We start from the raw sequence: 26,659 nt of genomic DNA on the forward strand, positions 1-26,659 counted from the left end.
CTGTCCGAAGTGTACAGTCATGTGAAGAGACTTGACATCTTAATCATATCCTTCTAGTTATGATGAATTATCATTATAAAGGGAGCTCAATTTTCGGGTTTTTTCAAATAACCGACGCACCCTGTACATTTTTAAAAAATCATCAAGAAAGATCTTTGGTCCTGAACTCGTGCGTTTTTTGGTCCAAGAATTTTGAGAAATATTTTTTTTCTTAGACCCTTGCCAACGTGGCTTTCAATTTTTTAAAAATATTTCCCGACCCCCCCCCCCCCGCGTTTTAATAGGTTTCGTTAGGAAACGAGGACCCACATGTGTGCCAAATTTTAAGTTGATAGCTTTAAATTTCGGACTCTTATCGTGTTTCATAGCAATGTTGAAAAATCTGTCGAAAATCGAAAAAAAATGGATGCCGAGGTTTGAAAGGGACAAATTTTTATTGACTGGACTGCTTAACAGGAGCCAAATCTGAAGGCCGTGTGAAAAACCGTTCGACAGTTATAGCGGAGAACGGACAATGGAGAATAGAAAAAAAAGTTTTTTCTTCGACGCTGATTCCATTTGTACCAATGGCGACGCTGTACGACGCATCGTTGCCGAGATATAAGTTTCGTTGCCAAGTAAAGACACGACAATGTCAATTACATTTGGGTTTAATAGTACCAAAGATTTAACTGAATTATTTAGTATTAATATAGATTTAGAAGGCAATTCGTAAGAAATTTTGTGCCGTAAATGCGGAAAAATTTTATCGTTGGAAAAGTCTTACGTTTTCCCATAAATCGTCTGCGAAAGTGGAAGATTACGACCCGTAGCGAAACAAAAAACCGACCGCAGACGGGAGTTTTTTTTAAGTGAGCGGAGGAGTAATTCCTTTGGATCTACCCTAACCCAACCTAAACTTGCAAGAAGTTTCCACGCCGAGAAAATGGGTATAATTGATGTCGTTTTCAACATTAGGAAACTGTACAGGATGTTTCACATATATCTAAAACTAACTAATATTGATAGTCAAATTTTTATATATTTTGATGTTTTTATATCTCTGCAAAATAATTCGGAGACTATTGATTCTTCGTGCGCTTCCAATCATCTATTGAATACAAATAAACTGATCTTAGAAACCACATTAACGAAGACTGTGGAGATGCGCTAAAAATACTAAATTCCATAGAGAGAAAAGACTTTGCACGTGTCCTCTTGCGAATAACTTCGAAAATGTTTGACTCAAAATGATTCAACTCCATATTCAGAATCTACGCTCGGAACCTTTCAATTTGACTCCCAACAAGTCGTAACGTAACTTGGCCACATCGTCACTTCTCGCTGACTGGCTCCTTGGATAACTTGTGACGTCAAGAGGTGATGGATGCAGAACTGATGCATATACACTACTTCTGGTGATTGTGTCTTCACTAAAGACATAAACTAAATGTGATGGGTTTCATAGAGAAAAATTCTAAAGATTTTGCAAGCGAACACAACCTAAAACTGTTATACTATAGCTGCGTCTGCCCGATAATAGAGGATGCATCACACAAATTGAAAACGCACAAAGGTTTCTAATTCTTTTTTTACCTTTGGTAAATTGTTTCAATCCGACAATAAATGTTTAAGGCTCCCTGACACTAAAATTGTAGGAGGTACCTTTCGTTACTGTTTTTACATAAACTTATTAGGGACCTGCTCTGAGATGAGATGAATTTTCATGTCCCTTCAAGGATAGTAAAATAACCCTCAAAACTACCGGGGACTTAGCCTAGTCAACACCGCTTATAAAATTTATGCCAGGTACTAAATAATAAACTGAAAATCATAAAAAAGAGAAACTTATAGAGGATCAAATGGGTTTCACAAAAGGTATATCGACAATTGATGGAATATTCGCACAACAAGAAATCATAGAGAAACCGGAGAAACACAAATAATTCAACACATATAAGCTTTATATACTTATACAAACCTTTTGCCAATGTAAAAAAACGCAAATTGCAAGAACAGGACTGTCCAAAACACTTAATAAAAGCAATACAATTGACACCAAAATTGCAATAGATATGGACGGAAAATTAACTAGAGATATGTCAACAAATAAGAGAGTTAGATAAGGCTGCTGTTTTTCGCCAACGTAGATATAGGGGTCATTGTGAAAGCATGGAAAACGAAGTGCCCTAAAGGTTTAAACCAAAATTCCACAATGAACTCTATTTTGTATGCTGATGACTCTTAGTATAAACAAAAAACGACTTACAGAGAGAAACATACACATACGCTATACAATCTGTCAAAAATACAACATGAAAATAATAGCAAACAAATGTAAATATGCAGTCAGGACAAAGGGAGTCATAAATGATATAAATATTTAGGTTGCGACATAACTTATGACTGAGCAGACAAGAAAAGATAAAGAGAGTGAAAGCTTGCGCAAAATTGGTCAAACTAAGAAATGGAGTTACAAGAACAGAAAATGTTCAATATAAACGAGATAATCAAGAAAAATAAAAGTAATAGAACACGTAGAATGGATGCATGAGAAGAGGATACTAGCCAAAGTCAGATTTTATCAATGCCATGGAAAGCAGAGAAATGGATGAGTATCAACAGGCAAATATCCAGAATCCGAAGTAAAGAAGAATGAAAAGAAAAACTATTACTTAATAGAAGCGAATATCATTGAATAGTTGTAGTTTATATATGTTAGGAACTAAGCAACTGGAAAAATACAATCTGGAATCGGTAATAATCCAATGGACCGGCTGCGGAATCAAACTACAGTTCCCTTAGCAAAATTTCTAATCCGACGTTCACGAGTCATCATCGGGGAGGAAAACAGGGAACGCGGAGTGAAATCGACGCGTCGCACACGCGAATCGAAAAGCGGTTAATTTAGGCTGACGTTGTTTGCCCGAACATTAATTGGAATTTGCAGTGGCGGACGCTCTAGCCGGGACCTGTTTATCGCAAATCCCTTTTAAACGCGAGCGGATATTATATTTTGTTTGCTTTCGAACGTTACGGCCGGAATTTATGGAAATTGAATTTCGGGCCCAGCTGTCGGGTCCATGGCCAACGCGGAAAGAACCGTTGCTCCGATTTTACGTGATAACTCGACAAAAACATAATAACATTTTATCAATATATTTTGTGTGTATCATAGACGTTCGTTTTTTCAGGCCTTGAACGTTTTCAAAATGATTCAATTCTAAACTCGTAACCTACGCACGAAACCTTTCAATTTGACTCCCAACATGTCTAGTTTTCGGAAATACCCCGTATGTAGGGTATTTGGACACATCTATGAGTGGCTGAATCAGGAGGTCTTTAGAGGCGGAGAATGCAGAACTGCAATGCTTAAGGGAGGCTGGGGTTTCACTTATTTAAAACATTAATGAAGCCTGTAAATATGTACTTAAAGTGCTGGGTTTCAAGGAGAGAAATTTCAAAGATGTTGCAAACAAACACAATTTAAATTTGTTATACTAGAGTCATGTACTAGAAATGCTTAAGGTCCCCTCGATGTTAAATTGTAGGAAGTACCTTTCATTTCAGGTTTTACTTAAACACATTAGTGGACAGCCCTGAGTTGCTGAGCCAACTGAATTTTCATATCCTTTCAAGGACTATAAGGGCTTCAATTGTGTCTTTTATCTAGTAACCTCCAAAAAACTTTTTTTTTTATTTTCTGTCTTAGACGCCGTTTTCCGCCTCACAATCTCAAAGTTTTCCTGCGTCTCCCTCTATTATTTTTCCGTTCCGGTGTCCACATTTTTCGATCATTCACTGTACTGTCGTCGACTATTGAAACACGAAGTACAGGTAGGCACGGAGTATTTTATACACCGATGACTAAGTAATCTCAGCTGAAGCAAAAGAAGACCTAGATAGAGAAAATATTAGCAAACAAGATAAAAACCATAGTTTTCCCCAGATAAGTGGTATTGGAACAGATAAGTACTTTAAATATGTGGGCTGAGACATATCTTATGACAGATGAAAAGACATAGCAGAAAAACTTGATAAATTCACACATATCTGACCTACTGTCATCTACCGATGAGTGGTTGGAATAAATCTAAACTCTTTGGATAGCTGGCGACAGCAAGAGGTCTTTAGAGATAGAAGATGCGAACATCAATATTAATTATCTTGCTAAAATAGCAACCCTCTGTACGTGGTAGTATTTAATTCTGCTGCAGTTTTCTTCGTAGTTGTATTCTAATCCGGGTGTTCGAACTTCAAAAGTCCTTTTTTCGAAACTTTTAAATTCATGTTGCCTTTGATGAAGTCTAACAAACAAGCTATGATAAGGGGACAATAAAAATACGTGCATGTGTATTGTGAATGTGTATTGACTAATATGTTATAAAGGAAGCATTCAAGGAATTTCCATCATTATTAAACAAAAACTCTTATTATTGAACAATTATATAATTAGATAATAAATTTTTGTTTAATTTAGTCGTATTTCCTATTCAAATTATCTGAGTAAAACATCTTAAGAAGTGACAGCTACGCATAAGACGTTTTTTTATTTATTTTTTTTATATGGAAATTATAAGTTTTGTGAGAAAACTGCACGAGACAAAATATTTCCAATAAACCTATTTATAGAAATGTATTTTTTTCCATGTCATTGTGCAGGTTTTTATTTAAATTTCGTTAAACTCTATTTCAATCCCCTCCACTCACTTTGTAAGAATGAAAATAAATGCAGAAACCCTTTTTTTGTGATTGCAATACTTCTATATGTTTTCGTTATTAAGATAAAATATTAAGAAAAAAAGTAAAGTATATTATTTTCTGTATTTATATACCAAACTACCATTTCTTTTAAACAAAGAATCTCATCTCAACCCTTTAATAGCGACGTCAAAAGATCTTCAGAGACGGTGGATGCACAACTCATGCACATATACTACTTCTAGGAATTGTGAGCGTATTAAATTAAAACAAACAAAGCGTTCGAAGCGCAGACTAGCAGTTAACTGCGACGTTGAAGAATCGGCCCTAACTTGCTAATTTTACATAGCCTACACCACATATGAATAAGAAGAATATAATAAATCTGGTTGTAATTTGTGCTCGGGCGGTGACGTAACTAGGTCAACCTGCAAAGCGGACAGTCCACTTTGCCAAGCAGGTATGCGCCATCAATTTAAAGTTGGAAGAGTTATTCGCGTTGATTCTATTAAATGAGTTTGCGACAATCTGAAGTGATTTGTTTTTGTTAGCGTTATCATAATTTCAAAAAAGTGTTGAATCATAAAACTGGACATTTCGTCCTGTTTCGCTCAATTTCGGTATGGGCCATTGGCGTAGGTAAACTTGTAATACAGTTTTTTTATTCCTATTGCAAGTGCGACAATAATATATAAATAAGTGTATTCTCGAACTTTTATCTATTAAATGCAGACTAAAAAGGGCAAATGCAAACATTAGTGCGCTATATTAATGGTTATGAGATTGCAGGTATTTCCTCGCTTGGATTGCTAAAGATGTTTCCATTGTTTTTAGTTCCTTACACTTGTACTTTTTTCATTGTGGTTCCTTGTGGACAACCCGAACTTTGGACCAATCGATGTGGGATTGTTTGACTCATACAAGATCAGTGATCTCGACTGATGTTTGGATTTTACTCCAAACTGTATGTTTGCTATGCTCTTCATCTCTAACGTTTAAAGGTTTTTTGTTTCTCCACATGCAACATTTCTGGTATTGTTCTTTAAGTATCCCTTTTAATGTCGTCCCGGATCTGTTTTGCTATTCGACTGAACTTTTTTGAGATTCCAGTCATGTATGAGACCATCAAGAGAGAGAGAGAGAGAGAGAGAGAGAGAGAGAGAGGGGGGTGGGAAGGAGGAGAGGAAGAGATGGAGAGACAGAGAGATAGAGAGAGAGACAGAAATAGGGATAGGGGGGGGGACGATGAGAGAGAGAGAGGGGGGGATTGGGGTGGGGGGGGGAGAGCCAACTGGGATTTAGGTTCGGCAGATCAACTTTTCCACCACTGAGTAGAATGATAGATCTGATTTACAATGGTTTTGAGAATAAAGATTTGCAGGCTATCTATCTAAAGCATTCGATTGTGTCAAACATTCTGTCCTTCTAGGGAAGGTACAGAGATTAAAATTGATGCCTCATCGATCAAGCTCATGCAGAGTTGCCTTTCCGGGAGGCCAAGCTTGTTGTTTAAAAGGATGTGTTATGTGGTCTCTCATTTTAAGCACTTATAAATGATTGCCCAGAATATGTCACTCAGGTGGTTTTTCGTTGTTCCCCGGTGATACTACTTTTTGCCAATCTGAGCAGGATTTGTTACTTCAAATCGAGAGGACGCAATTAGGAGTTGGCAACTGTTTTGTTCTTTACGTGAAACCTCCATCAATTGTAAACTGTTTTGGAATTTTGTTTAACGCTAAATTGGCCATATATCGTTTATCTTCGTGGTTAATTTAATATATAAATAATAAAAAACTTAATAAAAAAAAACAGTATATCTGAGCATCATATCTATATCATTCACTGTTTAAGGGTTAATATTATGATCGATCCCTTAACAGGCGAAGCTCTTTTTGTAATATATGTACTCTCAAAAGCCAAATACACGAATAGCGCGGGAGTACATTGAAACCGTAGAAATTCAGCTTGTTGCTCTTTCTGACACAGCATTGATAGTAGATAATATAGCTGGTTTGCAAGAACTAGTGAACTCTATAAATACAACTAGTACAAATGGCTGAGAAAAAAAAAAGGTCTGGACCTTAATTTAGCAGAAACTAAGTACACGGCAATAAACAAAACTTCTTTACCCCGAAAAGACCTGTTAGTCAATATAAGAATCACCGAGAGAATTAGGAAATTAACTTATTTAGGAAGAACGCTGGCAGAAACTTGATATCACTGGGTTGAAATGGAGTGCCTAGTAGGCTCGGAACGCATTTATGAAAATGCATTTCTAGCAGTAAAGTTCTCAGTTTAAATTTTAAAAAAACGTATAATCTAAATTAACTGTATTCGCTGTTTTTGTATGGATAGTTGAGCGATTTCTCAAAATATCTCAAAATATCTTGGATGAAACAAATTAATATCCAAGAAGCATTTGACGGAATTTGGTCATATTATGAGGAATAATTTTAAATACTGCACCTTACAGAACACTATCCAGGGTAAAGTGGAAACAGGGGAGGTCCAGGCAGAAAGAAAATTTTCCATCAAATGACAAACAATGTTTTATGCAGTGCGCCCTGGAAGATATGGCAGAAAAACACAATGTGTTTTATCAAACCATTGAGCAAGGAAATGTCGTGTGTTGAATACCTTAACAACACGTTAATTATCATGTTAAAGAAAGGAAAAAAGACAGTTCCTCAGATGAAGATTGTTATGAACTATGAGTTTCAGGCGGTAAAAAATAATGATTATTGAAACACTGTGAACATTGCAGAAGACATTGCTCTCAAAAGTGGTTAGCTGGAATTACGAATTTAAATTGGTTGGAAAGTATTTTACAACTAAAGAAAAAACAATATTGCTACATTTTTTAGAAAGTTAAATGTTCTATCGCCCATGGGACACCCTGAATGTTTCAGAATTAATAAATGTCAAAACACCATCAGTGATTAAAATCTACCGTAAACAACCGAAAGCTCCCAAACCCGTGGCTAAACTACCGAAAAAGACCGAAATAACTCGAGACAGTGGTAAAAGCAACTGACCAGTGCATAATTGTATATTTTAGAGTAGGAACTAGAATTAAAACATTGAATTTTATCATCAAGTCATTTTTAGACTAACCAAAACTTAAGGGAAGTAAGTAAAAATGTTTAGTTTCGCTCGGGGTATTCAATTTTCAGTTACAATTCGGGCATTTGTTTCAATGGTGGCTCATTGTCGGGAGTCTGTGATTCTATTTATATCGGAGTCTTTTGTTGAGGGTTCTCGTTTGGTATTCGGTTAACGTAGGCATAAAATCCTTTGTGTTTCAGTTAATTTCACTCGCTCGGCTCATATAAACATACCAAATAATAGAAGTGAATTAGTTACTCCGCATTAGAAAGCGCGGACAGCATTATCGCGCTTTCGGGTATGAATTTTCACGAACGAGATTGAAAAGCTCTTTTCTTTCTCTCTCAGTCCCAGTATAAAATACAAATTTTTATTCTTCCGGTTTTTATAGTATAATTATAGACCCATTTTATTATTTGTTAAACTTTGGTATACCGGTTTTAAAAAGAAGCTAATGGAAAAACTCTTACTTGTTTTTCTTAATTTTTGACTAGAACAAGTGATTTGAACCACTGTAATACTAGTTACAAAGCTTCTGAAAATTGGTGACAGGTTAAGACCTGAGTAGCGGTTAAGATTGTTTGGGTGTTTAGAGATTTCAACGGAATTTCGGATTTTGTTTAGTAGAGGATTTGATATTATTATATGTTGATGAGTTTATTTGTCGCATTATTAAGACTCTTTCATGTTTATTTCATTTATTTTAGCTGACATTTTTCGTTTTGTCCCTTTAATGTATTCTTTGCGCATAAACTGATAAAAATCCGAAAAAATTACGCTAATAAATCTTTATGTGGAACATTTTTTTACTTCCTTTGAACAAAATTTGTTTCAATAATACTAAGTAGATTGTCGAACTTCTATCGTTTTTTTATATATTTATTTTTTTGGTTTATACAACGCTTCGGGCAGATGCATTACTACCAGTTATCAAATGCAGACTAAAAATAAATTAATCGCTAATTTAATTTGAATACATTCATTAAAAGCAATTAAAATGAATTTAAGTGCGGAGGCAAAGCTGTAACAACTATCATGGAAATCAAAATAAATAAGAACTAAAGTTCAGATATTTTTACATGACAATTGTTTCAACACACATTTGATAAAGACACGGTGTTGTCGAAACAATTGTTATATCATAATATATAATTTCGTAAAAATCTGAACTTTTAGTTCTTATTTATTTTGATAAATGGATTTTCATAAAGTAAAAGCCACCTCAGTTCAACTATTATGGAAATATATAATAATAATAATAACAATGAAATATATTTCATCAAATGTGTTTGGTGGATTATACTTCAGAGTTAGTGCTAATAAAATTTAAAATTTTTGGTAGACAATCATTTAAATATAATATGAATTATGTAGTAATTATATGTAGATTAATATTATGAGGTATGTTATGATGTTTAGAATTCAAATGGTTAAGAAAATATCGAAGGGATTCTTGGTCAAGTGTGGAAGGATATCTTCTCAAAAGTTTTAGACAGGCATCTTGCAATCATGATGAGATTTTAATCCAGATTTTCGGATTTCACTATATTTGAAATTATTTGAAAAAAGTGTGAGAATAAACCGAAAGAAAATTCTCAGCCTTTTCCTCCAACCTATAACAGGATGTTTGATCGAGACACGTTTCGAAATTAAAGAATTGCATCTACAGCAGCGGTAGAGCTAACGATTTTAGAAGGTATTTCAAAATTGACGTTGAACTAATTTTACGCTCAAAGAGCGTCTTTCCGTAAATTAAACAATGTTGTAGGGTTGTTTTGAAACATTTTATTATTTTATCTTAAATTCTCAATTCCGCAATATTCGCTATATTTGTATTTATTTTTTAAAATCTGTCCCCAGTCTAGTATTGGTTAGTTTGCTTTGTCTTCAACTTCTAAAACCGTTAGCTCTGCTGCAGTGTGACTGAAGACGAAATTCTTTAATTTCGAGAAATGTCTTTATTAAAAATGGTGTATAAGTTGGTGGAGAAGATTGAGTTCACTTTTGGCTTATTAGAAATTATGTTCAGAGTTTCAGGGATAGGAACTTCAATAAAACTACGTCGAAATTAATCAGAATATCGTTTGGAATTAATTTAATGGTACTATGTTGATGTTTCGGTAATCATCCTGTTGGTTTCTTCAGAGCTTAACTGAAACTGTACCTGCTTTATATTTTTTAAGGGGGCGGAGCTAAAGGAAGGGGCAGTAACATTGTCTTGAATGACTGATTCCCATTTTGGTTAAAGGTCGCAGTTAAGATTATTTATTTTTCGTTGGTAGAAGAATTGATTACATGCAAGAATTTTAGTTTCATCGAATAAAATTTGGTTTCCGGTTTCGTGATTGTTTTCGGCAACTGCAGATAATTGAACTGAGGTGGTTTTACTTGATGAAAATCCATTTATCAAAATAAATAAGAACTAACAGTTCAGATTTTCACGAAATTATATATTTTTACATGACAATTGTTTCGACAACACCGTGTCTTTATCAAATGTTTTGATCCATATAGAGTGAAATGCAGTCATTTTATGTGTATAAGGGTGATTTGAGCTGTTATGTATGACTGTGTCCGTGTGTGAAGGTTTATGATAAATGGAAAAATCTCATTTGTTTTGCGTTTTTATAATAGTTAAGTCTAAAAACTTAATAGAGTTATCTTGTTCAACCTCGATAGTGAATTTGATACGATGGGGTAATGAGTTAATGTAATTTTAAAAAGAATTCAATTGTCTAACCGTTCCAACAAAGCAAGCAAAGACATCATCCATTGTCGAAACAATTGTCATGTAAAAATATATAATTTCATCAAAATCTAAACTTTTAATTAATATTTATTTTAAACCGCAGATAAGTTTATTTGTCTCAGTCTTAAGGCCCTTTCATATTCTTTGAGTCTAGTTAATATTTTTCGTCTGGTCTTTCCAATGCATTTCTTGTTGCATCTGCTATAAACTCTTGGTATCTGAAACGTAATTTTGAGGGATCTAAGAAGTCGAAAGTCTTATGGATAGTGGGGTTGACGTTACATTTCTTAAAAACCTTTGATATGTGATCAGTGATGTTTTGAATGTAATGAAGGACATAGCGGTAAGTGTGTTGTTGCTATCGGACTCATTGTCTTTGGAAGGTTGTGATGAAGTGTATTTTGCGATGAAACGCTTAATATGGAACATATTAGAGAGAGGAGCCGAAGCAATGTGAAAGAAGATGTAAGAATATCTAAGCATGTTTCTAATTTAATGGTAAAACGCATGTTTGGGTGTATATAGTTTAAATGACTAAGAAAATCTCGGAGTGTTTCTTAACCATGAGACCAAATAACAAAAGTATCATCAACGTAGCGTTTTCATCATTTTGGTTTTACATGGAAGGTGCCGCGAGAGCTTTCTTCTCAAAGACTTCCATAAATATATTCCCGAAGACTGACGGAGAACCCTATGGATAATGGAGGACCCATGCTGTCCCCGAGGTTTTTTCAAACATTTGACCCTTATAAGATATGATCCAGACAAGCATCTTTCCATTAGGATGAGAGGTTTGGTTCCGGATGCCAGGATTTTAATATATCTGAAATAATGTTGAGGGCATTGACGCGGTTTTGAAGATGAAGAAGAACAGGCTGTTACAGTAAACGGAGAACGATACCGAACGATGATTGATTTTTTTTATGGGTTGAAATAACGGATACGGATATAGAGAACAGGTGGTTCCAATAAGATGGTGCGTTATATCATACAGCAGGTGAAACAGTTAATTTATTGCATACGCAGTTTCAGGTCATGCGACTTGAAGCCTCTAGAATATTTTTTGTGATGTTATGTTAAAAACAGAACCTATGAAAACAATCCGCAAAACCATTCAACAAATAAAAGAACAAATTAGGCGAATAATTCGTGACATACATCCAGAAATGCGTTCAGCAGCAATGATAACTTCAACGAAAGAATTTTCTGCTGCCAGGGAATTCATGGTGACCATTTGGCAGATATTGTGTTCCATGTATAATTGGAAAGTAACTCTCCATCTACGCACTGCCATAAATGACATTTAGGTATGTTATGAAACTTTTATTTTATTCGTGACTAACATTCGAAACCTCATATTCGAATACCCTTTATTTACAAATCTTCTGGATTCCTTCTGGGTCTTGAATCAGACTTTTTGACGTTGACAGTTAAGATTTGAAAATGCCAACATGATGATTGGCGAAATGTCAGCAAATTCGACGCATCAACAAACGAAGCACGAGGATTGCAATAACGGTAGAACCCTCGAGAAAAAAAAAATCGAGTAATCCAATTCGTTCGGAAACGAAACGAATAATTAATTTTTCCCAACTAATCGGGTTGTAACGGTACGCGCTTAATCCGTACGGACGTTACCTATATTTAAACGTCGAGTTTATTGAAAAAACAACGCGTCGCTTTTACCCGAATTGAATATTTCGGACAATCGAATTTGCCCGCGACTCGAGCGTTTTTAATTACGTCGGAACTTAAATATGTAAACGTGGAGCTTCGGTAGGGAAAAATTGAAAAGCTAATTCCACGTGAATTATTCGAGATTTAATCACTACGCGATGGCCGCGATGATGTTCGTTCAATACTAGAAATTGTCCGCATTGTTTTTTCTCTCTGCAGAGAAAAATTATCGACGGAAATCGATAGTATACAGAAGGTTTAAACTTTTTAATTACTTTTTAAAAGATAATAAGTTACACTCCACAACATGTTTGATAAAAATGAAAACATATTTACTCTGCAATTGACCCCATTGGTGTGACGTCACGAGGTAAGTGGAGGCAAACCATGCATTGTCGCCCTATACTTCATATCGTTATCCACATTTTTTTAATATTCTCGTTTAATAATAATAAACTCGTGACTGAAATGCCGGTTACCACACTTGTTGCGTAATATTTTACCACGTCAGTTTCGTATCCCAGAGATCTGAGCCACTACGGACATTTGCGGAATATAACCACACGGCTTGAATTTTGACATTTGACAATTCTGACGGTAAGGTCAGTGAATGTCTTAGTCTATGTTTTTATAAACTAACTAACTAACCAAAACTTAATGATAGCAAACACCTGAGAATTATTTTTGGTAGTGAGGCAAATAGAGAATTTTTCAAAAAACTATTTTTTTTTCGCCGAATTGGGGTGGATAATATTTTTTTATGTTTTTAGAAACCTGGGTTTACATATCGAGGAAGACTGTAAGATTCGCTGTTCATGAAAATAAAATTTCTAAAAAAAGTTTATCAACTTAAAAATTATTTTTTATTTTAAAATAGTTAGTTAAAGTTTAAAAATAATGGTAATAAAAAATGATTAAAAAGCAAATGTTTTATAGAAATCAACATATCACATTTAGCCAAACAGTGGCGTAATATTTTCGAAAATATTAAGTTTGGGCGTAAGTTCCATTCGAACGCTACTGTTAAAAATAAAAACAAGTTGCTCTACATCGGAAAATGCCTCCCGATTGGATCCAAATTTCACTAAAATATTTTAAACTTTCAGATCCTGTATCTAGAAGGAAACATCATCTCCTAAATATGGACAGTTTATTTTTAAACATCCAGTATATAATTTTTGTTGAAAAAAAATTTAAAAACAGTACTTTTGGTCAGAATTGTCGTCTACCCATGTGAAAGTTAGCAAATTGTATAAAGAATGCAGCAACTCATTTTATGGTATATTATGTAACAAGTTTTATAAACGACACTTTGGTCACGAGCGGAGAAAGTGTTTAATAAACGGGCACATGAAGGAGTTTATCAACTATGTGCGTACTTTAACACAGGCCAACAAAGATTTTGTGGTATTTTGCATATTTTGGGAGTTGTAGGGACTAAACTACGAGAAAAACAATGGAGGAAGGAATATTACATAAGTTTCTAAAAATCGAAATTTCCACGACACTGGCATATATTTTGCATAAAGTAAGTAAAATATAGTTTCTGAAGTTCCCAAATATGTATGTATATGTACGTAGCGAGAGACTTAGGTTTACCCGAGGATCTTACATTTTAGCATGTAGACCCCTAAACGAAAACTTATTTGCACAAGACATTAAAATCTCATATTTCAGGAAGTGCAAGACAGAACGTATGGGCTATTTTGAACAAAGTGGTTTATCGCTCCAATATTCCGAATCTAACAAAGAAACTTTTCACAGGCCACAATACTGAGGGCGGGAGAGTTTTTATTGACTCATCCAAGAGAAGCCTTAAAGCTCTTCTTTTGCATAACGGCAATGTTGTTGCTCGTGTCCCTGCTACCAAAATCTGGCACTACTGCTTAAAAAATCTTTTCTGGGTGCTATCGTGTGGGAATAAAGGAGACCTCTCAGAGAAGTGATGTACGGTATTCGATAGATTAATGGTATGGTTCAGAAAAATTAATCTATATTTCAATGCAAGCAAAACCCAAACTATAAAGTTTCATAATTATCAGAAACAATGTGATACTTTTAATATCTGCCTAGGTAATGACACTATTTCAAGTAGGAATACTGTGAGCTTCCTAGGATTGAGTTTGAATGAATGGTTAAAGTGGAAATCTCATTGTGACACTCGTATTTCAACTCCAAATAGTGTAAACTACATTTAAAAATCTTCGTGAGATTTTAATTAGGCAACAATTGCTCAATTTATACTATGCGAAGGTGGAGTCCCGATTATGTCATGGGATCAATTTGTGGGGAGCATCTTTAAAAATTATTTTTAGGGATTTGTAGGGATTTATGTGCCCTGTACGGAATTCCTACACTGGCGAGCCTTTCCATTTATGTTGTTAACAATTTTTTCTACTCCCGTCTGTAAAATACCTAATTACACACCGGTCTAGCGTGCGGAATGCTTTACCACGTCAGTTTCGTTTCAGATCCGAGCCACCTCGGACATTTCCGGCATTTTAACGCACGGGTTTTTTCGGAGATAGTTCCCACGCCCTGAAATTTGACGTTTGTGAATGTATTCTTGTTGTTTTGCGAAAATGTACCCAAAAAGTAACTTTTTAAGACGCTCGTTTATTAAACACTTGCTCCGCACGTGTCAAATAAACTCGTGAGTCAAATACCGTTTATCGCACTTGTTGCATAATATACTACTATATATCGAATCCCATTTTGACGTTAAAGTTTTAATTTTTTAAATTGTCATGACTTGCGTAGTTTTAAAATACGTATCTCGAGTATCCTATCAAATGTCGGACCGGTGAAAAGCGCATCCGATAAAGATTTTTACTTAGAATTCGGTGGCATAGTGACTTTTTTTCTAAATGGTCTCGTCTTCTTGCAAAAAAAAGTTTGTTTTTTTTTAATAGACCAATTTGAGCTTTATCTGTATTAATGTATGTAAACGTATTTAACTGCAGACGAATAAGTAACTTCTCCTTGGCTATATGTCTCTCGGATTAGTTTCTTTTTAGACCGTTTTGAAAGAACACCACACTCCTTAAAATTTTTGTGCGGTTTTCCAGGTTTTATGTGTACATTTTTTTTATTTTTGAACCTTCACCTGGCTTATAAATTGAATAGTCAGAGAAAATTATATTTTAATGCCAGGCCTAAAATCAAACATTTTGGTTGCCAATAAACTTTATTAAAACAGAGATGGTGAAAATTTAAAAACTCAACTCAATTTTGTAAACTTTATATATGTGTCAATAGAAAAAACCTAAACAGAAGAAAAACTTTGTTAATTTTTGGGACAAGGAGAACGACAATTTCTAGTTGCTTCCGGTTTCCGGCAATTAGTTCACTTTTTAATCGAAGTCGCGGCAACGGACATTTTTAAAATGGCGGGGTTAAAGTCAACCGCACGCCACCAACAATTTCCGGCTTTTAACCCGTTTCGCGAAGAGCGCAATATCCCGCAGGACTGAAGATACGCCTTTCCATGTTTGCTCTTTCGCAAACGGAAAACTCCGATGCCCTCCGTTATGGGGCCGATTACCATACTTCCGCCCGGGAAACACAAACCAATTTCCGGTCCGTTTTTGTCGCACGATATTGCATTGCTCGAAAACGTCTTTATTTTGTTCAGTTTTAAATTGATAAAGTCATCTGCTGAAGTCAAATGTAGGTAAAATAAGAAACACGCGAGATCTACAGTGCAATTTCTCAAAATATAAATTTAATTACATAAAATTTTTTATAAATTGATTTCATTTTGTATAATTTGCGACAGTATTCAAGATTATTGAAAAAAAAAAAGGAAATTATTAATATTTTTAGAACAAAAAAAATTGCATTCTTAAAAACATTTTGTTTGATTGCTGTTTGACATGCAAGTATTTTAATTGGACCTAATATGATTATGGAACATCTTCTACCTTTGAGCAACATTAACATTTTAGTTGTAAAGTAAAGTTATTTCTGAACCAAATAGAGCAAAATCGACTTACATATCAAGGGCTCAATTTTTGAGAAACATTATATTTATATATAGATATAGGGCATTTTTAAATTAACGGTCATGTTAAAAATTACCGGTAACTATTTTTATATAGTATGAATATTTTCGATACGGATAAAAACATTATTATGGCATTTTTTTAAGAAAATACAGTGGAGTACTCAGTTTTTTGTTTTCTCATAAATGAATACAACTTTCTTATTTTGTACGGTAATGGTAGTTAGCTATGGTCTTAAAAAAATGGTCGTGTAAAAACTATTTCAGCTATATATATTTGTCGGAATCCGTGATGAAAAAAGGGGGAAATATAGGGTATTTTTTGTTTACGTGTTAGTTTTGAATTGAAATTGAAAAAGGCGTTACATAGAAATCTTTAAAATAATATAATAAACATTGGAACTTTCAAAAATATAAGGTCAATTTAATATAACTTAGTTAAAAAAACCGGAAACTAAGAACCATTTAACATTTTAATTTTTATTTTAGATATTTTTTTTAATATTTAATTTTAACATTTTTGATTTTTGAGAAAACAAAATGATTATTATTTTTTGACCTAATACAATAAATATACAAAATATTAAAATTTAAACTTTTACATTAATTATATTAACATATTTTAAGGTAAATGTTCAAATAGGGAGCTGCCCTCTTCAATACACTGAACGTGCCTTTTTCCTAATGAATGACAACTATGCACTAAGTCTATAAGTGAGGCTGGCGAGCTGCGGGCTCTGGAGGGAGGGAACCTTCAATCGGGGTCCGTACGACATTTTAGAGGGCTGTCGCGGGGATCGCGGAGTCATGGGCATGCCGAGTGACGTCATGGTCCCCGAGATGACCTTCTTTGATAAATTGACCATTCTCTTTCCATCAAGGGAAGATTGGAGAGAGGGCAGAGTCGGCTCCTGGGATGGACCTGTCTGGTACACTGACGGGTCCAGAATGGGAGATCTGGCCGGAGCTGGAGCGTACTGCGAGACAACGGGATCAAGCTTGTCGGTCCCTCTGGGTCAGTACTGCACTGTGTTTCAGGCGGAAATTTTCGCTTTATTGATGGCGGCCAGAGAGGTGCTTCGGCTCAACTACGGAAGCAGGAGAGTCTTCTTCTGCTCGGATAGTAGGGCTGCACTCATGGCGCTGAAGTCAGTGCGTACGCGCTCCTTGTTGATAAAGGAGTGCAAAGGGGTACTGAGGAGGGTGGCTGAGGAGAGAAAGGTCACGTTGGTCTGGGTCCCGGGTCACACCGGTGTCTGGGGCAATGAGGCATCGGACGCCTTAGCCAGGGAGGGCTCCTCGCATAGGCATATAGGGCCAGAGCCCCGCTTGGGGATCGCCCCGTGTGTGAGGCGGGGAGCTCTCGAAGCCTGGGCGAGAGACCGGGCTGCGGGGGGCTGGAGAGTTGCTCCAGGAATGAGGCAGGCGAGGCTTATGATGGATGGGCCCGCCCTTCCTCGGACCAGGGAGCTGCTTAGACTGACCAGGAGGGAGTGTAGAGCACTAACAGGGGCCTACACAGGACATTGCAGGCTTAGGAGGCATCTCTGCTTGCTAGGCATTGGAGACGACCCGGAGTGTAGGTGGTGCATGGAAGGGGAGGAGACCCGTATCATCTGCTCACCGAGTGCCCTGCCTTGACATGGGCAAGATTGGGAGTCTTCGGAACGGCCCTGATCGATCCGGACTCAGTGCACGGTATTGGGCTAAAGGAGTTGCTGACCTTCTACAGGAGGGGCGGCATTCTGGACGCCCTCTAGAGCGGCCTGGGGGCACAACGGGCCCATCTGGTGGCCTAAGTGCTTGGACGCCCGCGAGGGCGCCCCCCTTTAATACCAATACCAATACCAATACCAAGTCTATAAGATTGATGATTGCAAACGTTTCTCGAGTGGCTTCCTCTAACTCTGCTGTGGGTTGGAAAATTCTATCTTTTTCAATATAAGATCATTTAATGTCTCCTATAAAGAAAAATCTACAAGAGATAGATCATACGATGTCGCCGGCCACAGAATCCAACATTGTTCAAACTATTCATTTAAAAGGTCACTTACAAACCGTGCGTTGCGAGCGGAGCAACAGTCTCACTGATAATAAATACTCCTACCAAGAATTATGACAAGTCCTCTAAAAATGGACCAACACATTTTCGCAAAATATTTATATAACCATAAGGCCTACATCGAATACAAAACGACCTTGCCCATTTTGATACACTATAGCAAGAGGATTTTCTGTGCTCCAGTGATAAGAATCGGATCCTTTAAAAATTCTCGCTTCACCACTCCAAACAATAGATAAGCGAAAATTAATATTCCTGAAACCTCCGTAATTGTTTAATTTTTTTTTCCGCCATTTCTACGACCGTTAGTTTTTGGGTACATTTGCGCAAAATAACACGAATATGAGCGCCAGAATTGACAAACGTCAAAATTTAAGGGGTGGGAAATATCTCCGAAAACATCCGATTGCTTCCCCCGTGCGGTAAAATCCCGGAAATGTCCGAAGTGGCTCGGATCCGTGGGAAATGAAACTGACGTGGTAAAATGACGCATCCCGCACGCTAGATCGTATGTAATGAAAGATATAAGGTTGTTCGGAAAGTCATTTCGTTTTTTCCCGTCATAGGACTTAATTACGTTTTTTCGAAACCAACTTCACACTTAAGCCGCATAACCATTATATGTCTTGAGAGCTGATATTGCAAGGCTTGTGTGTGAAAAAGTTCTATTAATTCTACGCAGTAGTTTTTGGTTGGTGCTCTTTTAAATATGGAGAGCAATAAGCAGCATTTTCGTCATATTTTACTTTTTTACTTCAGAAAAGGTAAAAATGCTGTCCAAGCGAGAAAAAAATTGACGGATGTGTATGGAGAAGGCGTGTTAACAGTACGCCAGTGCCAGAACTGGTTTGCAAAATTTCGATCCGGAAATTTTGATGTCGAAGATGCACCACGGTCTGGAAGGCCGGTCGAAGCTGACAAAGATGCGATAAAGGCATTAGTTGATGCAAATCGGCGAATAACCACACGAGAGATCGGTGAGAGATTAAATTTGTCGAATTCGACTGTTTATGGCCATTTGAAAGGCATGGGCTTAACCTCGAAGCTCGATGTGTGGGTGCCCCATGTCCGTACGGAGCGAAATTTGTGTCGTCGCGTTGACGTGTGTGATTCGCTCCTCAAACGTCAAGAAAATGATCCATTTTTGAAGCGGATTATTACTGGGGACGAAAAATGGGTTGTATACAACAATGTTAAACGCAAGAGGTCATGGAGCAGAAAAGATGAACCGGCTCAAAGCGTGTCAAAAGCCAACATTCACCAAAAAAAGGTGATGCTCTCCGTTTGGTGGAATGTCAAAGGAATCGTTTTTTTTGAGCTTTTGCCGGACAATACAACGATTAATTCAGAAGTCTATTGTCATCAACTGGACAAATTGAATGATTCACTTAAAGAGAAGAGGCCCGAATTAATCAACAGGAAGGGTGTAGTGTTCCACCAGGATAATGCGAGACCTCACACAAGTTTGGTCACTCGCCAAAAACTTTTACAGCTTGAATGGGACGTACTGCAACATCCACCATATTCTCCAGATCTGGCGCCTTCCGACTACTATTTGTTCCGGTCCCTGCAAAATTTTTTGGACGGCAAAACCTTTACCTCAAATGAAGATGTCAAAAACCACCTGAACCAGTTTTTTGCCAGCAAGGACCAAAACTTTTATGAGAGGGGAATTATGTTACTGCCAGAAAGACAACGATTAATTCAGAAGTCTATTGTCATCAACTGGACAAACACTTAAAGAGAAGAGGCCCGAATTAATCAACAGGAAGGGTTTAGTGTTCCACCAGGATAATGCGAGACCTCACACAAGTTTGGTCACTCGCCAAAAACTTTTACAGCTTGAATGGGACGTACTGCAACATCCACCATATTCTCCAGATCTGGCGCCTTCCGACTACTATTTGTTCCGGTCCCTGAAAAATTTTTTGGACGGCAAAACCTTTACCTCAAATGAAGATGTCAAAAACCACCTGAACCAGTTTTTGCCAGCAAGGACCAAAACTTTTATGAGAGGGGAATTATGTTACTGCCAGAAAGATGGCAAAAGGTGTTGGACCAGAATGGCCAATATATAATTTAATAAAATATTTATTCATTATACGAAAACTGTCTTTCATGTTCCCCAAAAAAAACGAAATGACTTTCCGAACAACCCAATAGGTTTTATACTTCAATTAAGACCACCCAGTCAAAAACAATAAATCGAAGATGAAAACGACCACACTGTATATTGAGTTATGCCGTTAGCTATCGTAGAGAAAATCAAACATATTCGGTCAACCGGGAAAAAAAAATTCATTCCCGAGTTGGAGGGGTCTTACAGTTGTCAAACTTCGCCGAAATAATAATGCGGCCTATTCAAATGTGTTCGAGGTTATCGTAAAACTACAAATCACCAACTTGTTCCATTAAAACTTTTCCGTACATTCGCCGCTATTTCAATCGATCGTAACTTATTTTTGCGTTTTCAAAATTGAGTTGTCAATCCTGTTCGAACGGAATGTCGGCAACAGATTTAATTGAATATACTAAAGTAGAGGAAAGGGGCGGAATATCAAATTTCAATGAAAGGAAAGGTAAATAAATCTTCTCTCAAGATTTTTGAACACGCTTGGATCTTATCCGGGCACGATAGCATCAGGTAGTAGTATTTTTGAGTTTTCGTGGGAAAAGATTTTCATATCTGCACAGGGACATTGAGTACATTTGTTATCGCCAGTCTTAAACCTAAAGTTGAATCAAAAAATAAACACAAATTGCGACATGATTGTGTATATGGAATACCGTTACTCCCAATCTTAATGTTTATATCTTTATCTACATTAGATTTTTCAAAATAAGTCGATTTAGATGAACTAATTGAAGAAAATGAATGAATGAATCTAATGAGATCCTAGTTTAATTTCTCTCGAGCTTTGAGTTAAAAGAAATCTGCAGTTCTGTGTCGTCTGCATATCTAGCAATGATTTATAGTATTAATTATCTTACAAGTATAAATACAAAAATAAGTTGTCCCAGATTTGAGCACGTCAAATATCTGCATTTCGACAGTCCGTTTCTAGCTAGCTAGCTATTCATGAGTGCAACCGCTGTATCCCCAAATCCAATATAGTGAAAATTTGATAGTAGCTGAAGATTTACTCTATCAAAGGCTCGACCAAAGTCAGTAAGAACCATAAATATTTCTCTATCCCATGTCAATCGCACGAATCATATGATAAGTTATACACAAAAGAGCAGTACTACAGTAATATTGTTTTATTTGAATTTCACCTTTGATAAAATATCCAGGATTCTTGTAGGTCTCAAGTTATTATAGCTTATAAAAATTCCGTTTTTTTTTATAATTGGTAAAATTTTAAAAATTTTCCATGAATCAGGGAAGATTCTAAAAATTTATATCTACGTTTAATCCACCTCCTCCCGTAGCTAAAGACTTGATATTCAGCAGCAGGTGGCGAAAGGAAACAAGATTCTTTTTATAAAAAATTTTAAGTTCTTTATCGGCGGAAATATTTTCATTTGCATTTAAAAAAATGTTTAATTATTTCGTTGGGAATGTTGACATTATCTGGTAAGGAACCAAACTTATTTTTAAATTATTTAATTGCCTCCAGAAAGCTTCTTAAGTTGTTTACATTTTCTCACAGATGGTTAGGATACAAAATTTAAAATTATTTTAATTTATTTCAGAGTGGCTCAAAAAACGCAACAAATAGATGTTTGTTAAATTTAGTTTTAAATCCGTTTTCAAATTCTTCAACTTTTTTATTAAAAATAATACATACCTAAACCCGAGAGTTTCTCCAATATTAAAATTTGAACTTAAGTACTGTCTTGCGTTTATATTTTAATCTTAACAGAAACCTGTTGATTTGTCGTGGCCATGTAATATTATGGCCATAGTCTCAGACAGAAAGAAAGGTAAATATTAGAAAAGTTAAGTTTAAAAATATATATATATATATATATATATATATATATATATATATATATATATATATATATATATATATATATATATATATATATATATATATATATATATATATATATATATATATATATATATATATATATATGTGTTCGAAGTGTTTTCGGAGCGCGAGCATTGGGGATGCCAAGTGAGATTGTGGCGAAACGTCTGCAGGATTCCAGTCGGATGCAAGATTTGCAGGATTCCAGTCGGAGTTCAACGAGCGAACGGATGATATCCCGGAATATAGTGTCATCATATATATATATATATATATATATATATATATATATATATATATATATATATATATATATATATATATATATATATATATATATATATATATATATATATATATATATATATACGGTGTGCCATTTAGGAAGATCGAGATTTTTTTTTTGAACACTCTGTAGCATCTAATTCGAATTCCGTTGCAAGCATCTTTTATGTCATCTTCAAGTAACGCTAATATCAAATGTGAAATCTTTTTTTTTCGAAAAAATAAAATATTGGAAACACGATTCGTTCTAGGTGCGTATTAATAAAAAAATTGAAGAATTTTATTCGAAACAACATTGGAGCCACTCTGCAAAGTTATTTGAAATTGTGCATTCTAACAATCTTTATCATTTTTTTCATAATTTTTGAACAATCGCTGACTCACCCTGTATGAGTTAGCAATGGTGGATTAATAGTTTTTAAACTTACCTCTTCAATGGACGCAAGGGTGTCAAAAAGATTAAATAGAAAATTGTGTAGTACCATGGCTTTATCAGGTACCGAGTTCATGTAAATGATATTTTCAAAAGGAGTCAATTTCAAAAAGTCTTTAAGGATTTCTCAATCGGCATTTTTTAAATTGTGAAACTTAATTGTTACGGTTGGTTTCTCACATTTTTCATAAATAGAGGGCATTATATTTACCATCCCACCTGTGTTATATAATACAAAATTATCCTGAGTGAAAAGGATACATCCTGAGCGATCCGCATTTTGAGCCGATAGCGAGAAGTCTCTGTACCGGATCGTAGGCCATCGACGTTGGTTGGTAAGGAAAGCCATGTCGAAATGTCTGGAAAAAACGGAAAAAATTGATAAAAAGATAATTCGATTATTCATCTAATACAATTGACATAAATCAATTTTTTCAATAAATCGCGTGGGTTTAAAGGCAAAACGATTTCCTTTTTCACGTTTCATTCACGAAAAATTGAATAATTCTAAACACCCTCCTCCCCCACGTCAAGACAGTGGAAACGAACAATGTCATCGCATCACCGTTTAAATCAAATTAACGCTTTTTTTTTCGATGGCGCCGGGGGGGCGAAGATCAAATCTACAACGCAAATTTTACCGTTTAAACGATAATATTACGCGTCGAGTTAAAGTCTTATGTAATTATATAGCAGTCTTAATGAAATACACGAGGAAATATTTTTCCTACTTTTATCCGCTCGAAAGCATGTATTTTTTCCATAAACATTTGCATAAAATTTGACGTGGTAGAGGTACCCCACACCTGACACCACAGCTTCCAAATAGTTGCTATCAAATTAACTTCCAGTGGTTTCTTTTGCAACCATACATAAAAATATAGTGTCTACAAGCAAAAAAGGTTATAATGTAAGGTAAATATTTCTATTTTCTAAATTATTTAATTATTACAAGAACCCCACATCTGACACCACTTAAAAATCTAAATTCTCTTTTTCTAAAAGGAACCTAAACTTGTGAGATTTTTTAATTAAGTAGATTTTTTATGTTTACCCCGTACCACTGTGAGCTTAACCCCATCGAGATGGAATCAAGTAAAGCGATATGTGGCAATAAACAACTCCAATTTCAAAACAGAATGTCTGCGTGGGTTGATAGATGAAGCATTCCAACATGTTACTGAACAAAAATAGAAGCAATGTGGTCCGCTGATAATCTCTAAACGAATTCTATTTTTTCTACCGGCAATACTGTAGTGACATGCGTGTTACAAGTATTTTAATAAAAAACCAAACGGGAAAAGCATATCTAAATTGTTTTTGAACAAAAAATTAGAGGAAATCGTCCAGTAACCAACCATGCAATTTTTTTATTGGATGTAGCTTTTAATTAATAAAATTTCTGTATCAGATTTTTATACTCGTATTTCAATTTTATTAACTTAACTTAACATTATTCCAGAAACGCACAGATATAAAAATAAGGGAAAAATTAAAAACAAAAACCTTAAGTTTTGGCAATTAACACAGCCTTTCTAAATAAAATCTTATTTCCATATATTTTTTTCTAAATCTTGCAAATAACAAAGTAAGAATCAAATATAATGTATTTTTGCTTTTATTGGTATTTTCCCTATTATTTCGTTATTTTTAGAAAAATCCTTTATAGAATTGAGATAATTTTTTATATTAAAATAAAATTCGCTATTACAGCATGTCAACTACTTGTATGAAATTTCCTCCATTAATATTTGCCAAGAAATTTCTACTGCCAATATTGTCGTGACATACCTGCTATAAGCATTTTAATAAAATAACAAGTAGATGAATAGCATATTGTCGATGAATAGAGAAATTACAAGGAAGCGCCTAGTACGCAAACAAGCAAAAAGTTGGCACCGCTTTTATTCTGTGGCAGATTTTTTAAACAGACACTAAAATAATGGAAAAATGGAAAAAAAACCCTTAAGGTTGTGTAATTAACAGAACCAACAAATTTCATTTTTATATATTTTTTCCAAACGCGGCAGGATAACAAAACATTGGTATTTTGTTTATTACTTAGTTTTTTCTAGAAAAATGTTTGATAGATTTCAGATCATTTTTTGTATTAAAAAAGCGATAACGATTAAAAAAGACTAAGTGGGGTGGTTTAAAATTCGCCGTTATAGCATTTTTACAATGCAAAAACGTTTCATTTGATTTTCCATTCGGTCATCTCACCCTCTTCAGGTGCATAGACAGCTACTAGCTTGAAATTTTTTCCATTAGTCCTTAATTTTGCCAAGACAATGCTCGTTTAAATTGGTAATATTAATAAACCCAACACCTGACCGCATTTGAACTGACTTTTAATTTTTCTGCTGACAATATTCTCGTGACATACGTACTGTAAATATTTTAATAAAATAACAAGCAGATGCAAAATATATATAATAAATCAATAACCAATTTTGCAAGCAAAAGGGAGGCCGATATTCAAATCAAAGATTCTAGTTCAAGCCTCAAAGTAAGCACATAATATCTATTAATGTTGACCATGCTAATTACACTAACGTTCTCAATCCTGTACAAAAGGCACATTATACGAAAAGGAAGGAAAAAAGACAAAAAAGGAGTCGCTCGTACGATGTCCATATATATAAAAACAAAAAGGTCACTCATTTATTTATTTATTTATTTATTACAAAGGTGCCCTAACATGAAGAACTAACTTCACAATTTACAAGGACACACTAACAATTATACCATTATTTAATTAACAAAGTAAAACTTATAAGCAAGTACCTACCTATATCTACGATAAGCAGAAGATAAAAAAAAATAAAAAAAAATAATAACAATCAAACTTACCAAACTAAACCAAAACTAACACTGTATATTAAGTGCGTGAATTACAAAAAACAAATGTGAAAAAATAAGGACAACAAATCAAAAATTAAAATAAATTTATAGAAAACCCCTAATTGCTTGATTTCGAAACGAATTAAGTGATAACGCAAAGATGTCAATGTGCGAAAAATAATTATTGTAATGTCTATGTAAAAGAGATATTGGGGAATTGTTACCTAAGTTTGTATTAAATCTAGGCACGTAAAACAATGAAGGAGTTCTTGTTATAACGACTCTGGCATTGAAGGAGAGTTTTTCCAATAGTAAAGGACAGTTAATCCTACTATTAATAATATTATGCAAAAATATAGCACTGGAGATAATTCTTCTAACAGATAACTTCAGTATATGGTAGAAATTAAGACTAGCTTCATACGAATGAGTTAGTAAGTTACGGTTAAATCTAAAATTTAAATGGAAAACAAACTTTTTTTGTATTCTCTCGATTCTGTCTATATATTTATGATACTGAGGACTCCATATCACACCGCCATAGTCAAGGTGAGATCGAACGTAGGAATTGTATAGAATAATAAGCGATTTGTGATCCTGAAATTCCTTGCTAACTCTTAATATAAAACCTAAATTTTTATAAGCTTTTTTTACTATATTCTCAATGTGGATATCAAAACTTAATTTTACATCTATAGTTATTCCAAGATCCCTAATCTGCTCTACTTTTTTTATTTTTACACCATTGAATGTGTAGTCAAAGTTTATATCATTTATCCGCCTGCTGAACTTAAGACAGTAACATTTATCAATATTTAAAAATAGACGATTTTTTATACAG

General features: G+C 34.9%; 1 protein-coding gene across 1 annotated transcript in view; it reads right to left on the reverse strand.

The window, feature by feature from the left end:
- LOC132701730 (syntaxin-binding protein 5) overlaps nt 1–26,659 on the reverse strand; it is a 315,174-nt gene that overhangs the window by 93,519 nt on the left and 194,996 nt on the right. Inside the window, 1 exon segment of the mRNA XM_060669880.1 lies at nt 23,236–23,333. Within this exon segment, the coding sequence (XP_060525863.1) occupies nt 23,236–23,333 (98 nt within the window).

The sequence above is a fragment of the Cylas formicarius genome, unplaced genomic scaffold (assembly GCF_029955315.1).
Source record: "Cylas formicarius isolate icCylForm1 unplaced genomic scaffold, icCylForm1.1 PGA_scaffold_5__7_contigs__length_24384050, whole genome shotgun sequence".
NCBI lineage: Eukaryota > Metazoa > Arthropoda > Insecta > Coleoptera > Brentidae > Cylas > Cylas formicarius.